At 51.2% G+C, this 8,482-nt stretch overlaps 1 protein-coding gene across 6 annotated transcripts in view; it reads left to right on the top strand.

The window, feature by feature from the left end:
• Nucleotides 1-8,482, top strand: part of LOC109290847 (ankyrin repeat and fibronectin type-III domain-containing protein 1-like) — a 680,006-nt gene that overhangs the window by 650,537 nt on the left and 20,987 nt on the right. For all 6 annotated transcript variants that reach the window (XM_019507654.1, XM_019507655.1, XM_019507657.1 and 3 more), the window contains one exon: nt 5,104-5,194. In XM_019507654.1, the coding sequence (XP_019363199.1) occupies nt 5,104-5,194 (91 nt within the window). The remainder of the gene's footprint in view (nt 1-5,103; nt 5,195-8,482) is intronic.

Raw genomic sequence — 8,482 nt, 5'->3', positions numbered from 1 at the left:
CCATTGCCCCAGGAGCTACGCAGTGCCACGTGCATCCCCCCCCAGGTGGGCACGAGGCATGGCGCAGGTGCAGCAGGGAGCAAAGCCCAGTGCTCAGCGGCAGCTGCCTCCGCCCGCACACAGATCAGGAGGCATGTGTCCCCTGGGCCTCCGCTTGTCCCACCACCTGCCCTACCTGGGGCCCCACTCATCCCAGCCCCTGCTCCTGCCTGTGTCCCTCTCCCTCTCTCATCACTGGGGCCTCGATCTGCCCCCCACAGTGGTGAGAGAGGGAGTGGAGCAGGGGCAGGCCCTGCACAGCTGGGGTGGGGTGCAGGATGGAGCTGTGAGTGGCTTGTCCAGGGGGTGTGTGGGGGTGGGGGGGCATGCACCCTGGGAGGGCATGGGAGACACATGCCTGGGGCTCTGCATGCAGGGTGGGGCAGGCTGCAGCTGTGGACTGGGGCTGGGCTGTTCCTGGCAGGGGGCCGGCCTGTGCTGCACTTGGGCCAGGCAGTGGTGGCAGCATCGCTGGGAGCGGGGCTGCAGCCACACAAAAATTCACTGTAGCCCCACTGACCCCTACTCCTAGTGCTGCCGCCTCCCAACCCAAGCACAGCACAGGCCAGCCTCTGCTAGGAACTGCCCAGCACAGCTTCTAAGCCCCAGCCTGCAGCAGCAGCCACCCCACCCCGCCCTATGCAGATCCTGGGCACACGGCCCCCATGCCCTTGGTGGAGTGGGGAGGGGGAAGGCTGTGCCGGGCTGTTCCCGGTGAGGGGGCTGGCTTGCAGTGCACTCGGGGCAGGCAGCAGCAGTGCTGGGAGCAGGGGTTGGTGGGGGCTACAGCAAATTTTAGGGTGGCTGCACCCCTGCTCCCTGCACCGCTTCTGCTGCTGCCCAGCCCAAGCATAGCATAGACCAGCCCCTCTGCCAGGAACAGCCCGGCCCAAACCCGCAGCTGCATCCTGCCCCACCCCACATGCAGATTCAGGGGCACACTCCCCCTGTGCCCTCCTGGGGTGTGTCCCCTCCACTTCCCTGAGCCCCCCCAGTTGAGCCCCTTGAGGCTCTGTCCTGCCACACCCCAACTGCAAGGTCTCCCCCTGCTCCTGCTGCACTCCCTCCCTCACTGCCATTGGTGGGGAGGCAGATCGAGGCCCCAGTGCTGAGGGAAGGAGTGGGGCTAGGGCTGGTACCTCGATCTGTCCTGTCCCCCCTCCCACAGCCCTTTCTCCTCCCCCCACCTTTTCCTCTAACCTGCTGGGGGGACATGCCTCCAAATAATTTTTTCTCCCTGTCTTGATCTGACCCCCCCTTCCCTTCCCACAGACTTACCTGCTGGGTGGGGGAGGAGGGGAGGGAGTGGCAGTAGATGTTGGGTAGCTTTTAAATTCCAAAAGTGATCTCCTACTTAAAAAGCTTGGAGACCACTGCTCTAGGGACTCCTTAGCTGGCATGCAGGGAATGTGGGAAGGGCTCCTCACTGATTGGAAGAAACCTTTCTTGTTGGAAGAAACTTCCCAGTAAGAGATTGAGACTCAGCTAGAGGAGCCAAAGTAAGATGCAGGGGCTGAGAAGGATCTAAAGGTAACTGTAAGATAAACTGGCATATACTAAGTTATTGTGTCTTCCTTTCCCCTCTAGCAGGTTGGTTTTTCACTTTCCCTAGAGTGCACATGAGACAAGGGAGAAGGTCACTGCTAGGGAGCCCTGGGAAAGCTGATCATCTTCCAAAATCACTTATAACCCCATGTGATTGATCCCCTCTGCTGCATACAGCCTGCTGGACTCAGAATACCAAGAGAAGATGCACACCAGTGTTGGGATGCACCTACCGAGTCAGATGGGGGCATGGGGCAGGCACTGCAGGAAAACCTGGACAGCAACTGTCTGAGTTAGGTAGAAGATGCAAGACTAAAGCTCCAGGGCAGGGTGGTGTATGGATCTGGGCAGGAAGGAGGATGGGATGTTGACATTCCAACAGGGCACTCGGAGAAGGTCTGAACTGGGTCTCTGACTTCCCAGCACAATGATCTAACCACCACACCAGAGTCAGCAATGTTTCATGCCCTTCCCACGTGATTATTTTGAAACTGGCCCCCTGGGCAGCTGCGAGATGGGGGCGGTATGTGGAGTAAGGAAAAAGAGCACAAGCTAGAGCAGGGGCGGGCAATTATTTTGGGCGGAGGGCCCTTACTGAGTTTTGGCAAGCCATCGAGGCCCAGGGCAGATTAACATTAATTTTCTGAATTTTTTGGGAGCCCCATGGGTTGGATAGAACGGCTTGGCAGGCCACATCCGGCCTGTGGGCTACATTTTGCCCACCCCTGAGCTAGAGGATATTTGGCTAAATGAGGTAGCTGCTGACCTAGAAGACTGGAAACCATTGTTCTTGCCTGAGCCCTTCCTCCCAATGAGGCAGAAACTTCCCTCTCGCACTGGGCTCCATCCGTTTTTTTCCAATAGCTGTGTTAGTGGCTCCGCTTGATAAGGAGCACCAGAGGAGGGACTGGATAATGGCTGATCTATGTCATGGTGAATGGAGCACTGTGGTAGGAAGTCAGAGACACCCGGGTTCAAACCCACTCTGGGCAAGGGGGCCTAGAACCCAGGCCATCCAGCTTCCCAGGTGAGTGCTCAAAATACACATTTCTGCATTCCTGTGGCTAAGTCTGGTAGTTATGGGTCCTGGCCAACTCCAGTTCTGGAAATCTAAGGCTGCTACACATCCACAGTGGTGTGACCCAGCTGTTACTTCACGTGCCCAGTCTTCGTCACTGCAGTCACACATCCACCTGCATAGGTCTACACACTCAGGAATAGAATGCCATCCTGTGTGTAAGCAGCATTTTTGGCACTTAGACAGACAAGTTTGTCATGTAGATGACCAAATCTGGATACCTAGATGATCAGGAAAGAAATGGACACTAAGGGTGCCTGTACACGAGCACAGAGGCAGCTCCGATACGCTGTAATTACAGCATGTCAGAGCAGACTCGATTAATTGAGTCTGCTGGAACCATGGATCCTGTTTTTCTCTGTTTAAAAGTTGTAGTTTCTCTGATAAAAATCACAGATTCTGATTTAAACTCACCAAATCCACAATTAAAATGAAACACCACTATATACATAGGTATCAATTGAACACAGTGTTTTACTGATATATTTACAATTTTAAAGCAATTTGGAAGCATACCAGTGTCTCAATCACTATAATAAAATAAATTCTAAATACATATACATTTTGGCATTTGATTTTCAGTTTTCTATCATGGAAAATCAGAGCTGCCCCTGCCCCTTTGCTCACCAGGATGCAAATCCGGTTGTGGCTTTCCCCACCCACTGCTTTGTGGTGCTGAGCAGCCCTGATATGCTGGTGCCTTATCCATGCCATTGCCTCTCACTCCCCACCCACAACCCTCCTCCTTTCCCCCTCCCCCCCTAGCTGCCAGGGCTATGGAGCCAGAGACCTGGGTCTGCAGTGTCCTGCCCCTGCAGCAGTGCCCGAGACCCAGCTACTGCCCAGGGAAGGTGATGGTTGCTGCAGTGGACTGGAGTGTGAAGCCCGGTTTCCCCTCCCACATGGATGGTACAGCCAGAGCAGAGCCAATGGAGGTGGGGCAGGTGCAAGCTGTCCACTGCGGGCTCACGCTCCTCACCCAGCTGCCCTGCTCTGGGCTTCCACGGCCCAGTGGGTGAGACCCAGCATGGCAGGGCAGAGAGGGGCTGGGCAGGGAGGCTCATGCTGCCTCTGGGAGCCTCGCATCTCCATAGTGAGGTGTCCTGTGCCTGCCCAGCAGTAGCAAGGGTCACAACTCTGTGCCTCTGCTCCTGCTGCTGCCGGGTGAGCAGGGGGCACCTTGCCATGGCAGCACAGGGCTCATGGTAGTGGCACTGAACTTCCCCGCCCTGCTCTGCCCTGCTGCACTGGGTCCTGCCCGCTGAGTTGCAGAGGCCCTGGGGGGAGGGGTGGGGAGCCCAAGGCCCATAGGGGGCAGCCCACACCTGCCTCTGCTCCATGCACAAATCTGGCGGACACATGCCCCCCTCCTAGGAGCGCACACAGTAGTGGGGAGCCAGCTCCACCCCACAGACAAGCCGCCCTCGGCCCTGTGCCACTCCCTGCCAGGGCCCTGCAGCCGCGCATGGCCCTAAGTGCCATGCACCACCCCAGCTGGGCACCAGCCCCAGCCCTACCTAATTCTCTCCCTCCCTCACTGTAGGGGCCTCAATTCCACCCCCTCACCTTGACTTACTGGTGGGAGCTACTCTCTAGGCTGTGTAGCAGCCATGTGCATATGTGCATGTGCACATGCATACGTTCTCCCCTGCCTGACTGTCCTCCTCCTGCTCCCCCAGCCACATGCAGGCTGGAACTCTGCCAGTCTATATGGAAAACCCACCATTTCCTGCATTTTTCTCCTTTAAAGGAGAAAATCTGGGTTTTTCTCCTTAAAATAAGAAAATCTGGGTTTTGCAGATGATGGAAAATTGGGATCACCGGTAATTACCATGTTTCTGCAGCCTGCCGCATCTCATGTATCAGTATCTCTGCACTTCAAAAGGGTGGTGGGGATGCTTGAACTAAAGCTTGTCAAAAAATCTTTAGTTCAAGCACCCCCGCCACCATTTTGAAGCATGGGGGCCACTGATACACAAGACACTGTGTTGCTTTAATTATAGCAGCTCTCAAAGCCACTCTAATTGAAGCACCCCACCCCACACCCAGAGCATGTGTAAAAGTGCTCTAAGTGCCTGTCATCACTGTTGACATCTAAAGACCTTTGAAAATCTGGCCCTGTGACCAGGGCCATCGCCGTCCCAGTTTCAGAAGCACTGAAAGCATTGTTCTTTTTATCTTTGGAAAAGAGAAGGAAGAGGTGCCCCATCCACAAAAGTGCTGCACAAACCACAGGCCAGTGACCTTGCTGCAGTTACTTACTGTGAACGTGGATTGCTGCAAGTTATGTGGGTCATTGGGCCTTGTGGGCTCCCAGAAGGAGGAATGTTGGGCTAACATGGAGACATGCTCCAGGTGAAGGGAATGTTCCTGGCTGTTAATGATGAACTGTGAGACTTCCCACTCACATTTACTCTCTGTTGTTTTCCTGTTCCCTGCAGGGCACAGCATACTATGTCCAGGTGTCTGCCTACAACATGAAAGGCTGGGGACCCCCTCAGGCCTCGGTGCCACCCTTTGCAATCCCCTCAAGTAAGTAGAATCCCTGTGGAATGTGGAAAGTACTGACACTTGGGGCAGTTTTGCTGGGTCAGACCTTCCAGGTTGGCTGTGGAGCTTATAGTGTGATTCCCATTTATGCTTTGGACCACTCTGACAGCATGTGGGGGAGGGGTATTAATGCGGGCACCAGCAACATTTGCACTCACTGTAATGCTCTGTACTTCAGGAGTTGCCTTTAGGTAAATGCATTACATCTTGCTGGGCAAAGAGATGCAGATTAGGATCAGAAGCCTGCAGAGTAGAGCTTGGGACTGGCTAAAAACAAGAACAGAATCACAGTATAGAACCTAGGGTTGCACAGAGATGGGACTGGGGCAGGTACTGGTTGGAGTGGAGGAGGCAGAAGGTTGAAGGTTAAGGGAAATGAGAAAACTCTTTTCCAATTAACAGCTTTCCCAAGACTGATGTGGAACTCAGTTCTCTGAGCTTCACCATTCAACTGCCATCAGCAAACGTTGTCAAGATATTAGTGATGCATCCCATCATCCCATTCTCCTAGAACAGAGGCAGGCAATTATTTTGGGCAGAGGGCCACTTACTGAGTTTTGGCAAGCCATCAAGGGCCGCATGACAGGCAGCCAGGGGCAGATAAGTATTCATTTTCTAAATTTTTTAGGGGCCCTGCAGGCCAGGTAGAATGGCCTAGCAGGCCACATTTTGCCCATCTCTGCCCTAGAATAATGGTTCACAGAGAGGATGGCCACCTATTTACTACCTCTTTCATGTTTTCCAATAGCTCAATCAGTAGAGGTCTGTGACATGTCTGTGAAGGCTCCAGCCCTGCTGATGACCTAATGTAGTGTCAGTACAATGCAACTTGATGGGATTGTTATTGTTTGCTTTTAAAAGGATATTATATACAAAAATCTTTGCCAAAAGAACAATACTAAAATTGCAAAGTCAAGCAGTGAAAAATTAAGAGTTGCCTACATTAAGATCGCCACTGCAATTCTTTCCCTTGTGTGTATGCTTTGACAAAGTTTTTTGTTTGTCTGGAACACTTTTGTGGCAGAAGTTGAAATGTGTGCCCCATGAATGAGGCAGGGGACTGCAGGGACAGAGAACACAGCTTCTGCAGTTGAATGTACCGTCAAGAATTAGTTTCTAGTTCAGTCTCTGCCAGAGATCCAGCATGAGATGAGGCAAGTCACTCAAGCTTCTCACCAGCAGCTGCAATTTGTGTGTTGCACAGTGTCTAGGTGCCTGACTGGAGACCTGGGGGTCTTATGTACAGACTCGTCAAGCAGTCATAATTGCAGTTAAAGAACGGTAGCTGTGCTATTGCCATATAAAGTGCCATATAATACTAACTGCTGTGAAAAATCAGGGTCTTGGTTTCGCAATCTGGGCACCCGAAATAACTACATATTTTGACCTTGATCTCTGTCTCTCAGCTTTCTATCTGTAAAAAAGGGGATAATGCCTTTTTACCTCATAGGAGCAGTATGCCAGTAAATTTATTAATATTTCTTAAGTACTCAGATACTGTTATGAGAGCACCATAGAAAAGTTCAAGAAGGAATGACTGACTCTGTCCTTAGAACAGGGTTTGAATAGTGTGAGGCATGGACTGTGCTTTGGTCACTGATGAGAACACAGCTCATTGAATAGCAGCTCATGAATTGGGCACAGGACATCCTGCACATTGAATGAGGCAGGGTTTCTGTGGAAATTAATTTGTGTATTTAAAGGCTGTATCATAATGCACAGGAGTAAGGAGGCTGAATTAAGGTTGCATCAATAACACATTCTGGCTTGGTAGAGGGGTAGACTTAATACAGCTGCATTAACATAGTTTTTGGCATGAACTGTATAATAATGCCTGTGTGTAAATAATACAGAGAGTACTACATTTTGGGTCTGGATCTGGAAGTGTGTGTGCAATGTGGGTTGCCTGTGTAATACAGTATTGTGCATTGACATTGCTAATGTACATATAAATAATATATATATGGTGGGTCTATTCAGGTTAAGATGGCTGTATACTGTTCTGGCAGTCAGTAGAAATAACAGTGATACTCATTTTAAAGCTTCTTTACAGTGCCAGAATGGTGTAATGCTGCCAAGGCATAAATTAGACTGGCCTGTTGAGTGTGTGTGTGTGTTTATTAGATCATATTGGTGCACATTAGTGCAATGCCTATATGGAATCTAGTTGAAGCTGAGCATACTGTTTATTCAGTTTTTATCTTCTTTACCATTTCTCCCCTCCATAAGAGTCAGTAACTTTCCCAGTATAATATAGTCAGGCACCTCCCAGGGTGTTTTTAAAGCACCTAAAAATAGTGCCAAGTTGCAGCCAAAGTTAACAAGCTGAACTTTCCATGGAAAACAGCAGCTTGCAGGGTAGGGGGTATTTAGACCTAGTAATGTAAAGCTAATGTACAAGAGCTCTGAGCCCTGGTTCCCCTGTCTCAGTCCTTGGGTACCATGTAATCAGGTAGAGCTGGCACCTGGTTTGGCTAATTTACCTACATGAGCTCTATTTTTGACACCAGCCTAAAGCAACTTCAGCTCCAGGAAAGTCCTGGAGAAAGACACTGGAAAGATTTGTCAAAGAATAGTGAAGAGCAGCTGCAACAGACATGACTTGTTCTTTACCTTTATTTGTCATCTCCTGCTGGTCACAGCTGTGAAATTCCATTTCCTTGGCTAGCAGTTACCACTGCTGGTTACTAACTGTTGGGTAGGTATTTGGCATAATGGTGCTAGCGTGGCCTGTCTCTCTCCTGAGCCTGAACTTAATGACCTAGAAGATCCAGAGCAACATACACGCAGACAGAGAGATCTGTGCCACCCCATGAAGAAGGGCCTGGGATCACTCTCCAGGGCCACCTTCTTGTCCAGGGGACAGTGCAGGTGTTCCATAAGCTGCACAAAGGGGGCCACATACTGAAGAGTCTGTCTGTCCCGTATCTTGCAAGACAAAGGAGGTTTTTTGATTGTGTTCTGTTACATCTCCACCTCTTTCTTTAATACTCTCTACTCTGAAAAAATATCAGGCCAGAATCTCAGTGGGTAGGAGTGGGCACAGCACCAGTGAGGCCACGAGAACTGCCTCCTTGCCCATTGGTTGAGGATCCAACCCTGCCAAATGTGCATCTGCTCCCAGGCAGCGAGCCACCCTTCCCCTGTAGCAGTCTGGCTTTCATCTTGGTAACCATGCCCCCTGGTCAGGGGCACAAATAGAGGTTGTTAGTTGAGTCCTCTTACCTGGAGAAATTGCAGCAGGGGGAGGGGAGGCAGATTGTGGGTAAG

This window comes from Gavialis gangeticus, unplaced genomic scaffold (genome assembly GCF_001723915.1).
Source record: "Gavialis gangeticus isolate Ggan-Ray unplaced genomic scaffold, GavGan_comp1, whole genome shotgun sequence".
In the NCBI taxonomy this organism is placed as follows: Eukaryota; Metazoa; Chordata; order Crocodylia; family Gavialidae; genus Gavialis; species Gavialis gangeticus.
This window is presented reverse-complemented; position numbering and strand designations above follow the sequence as displayed.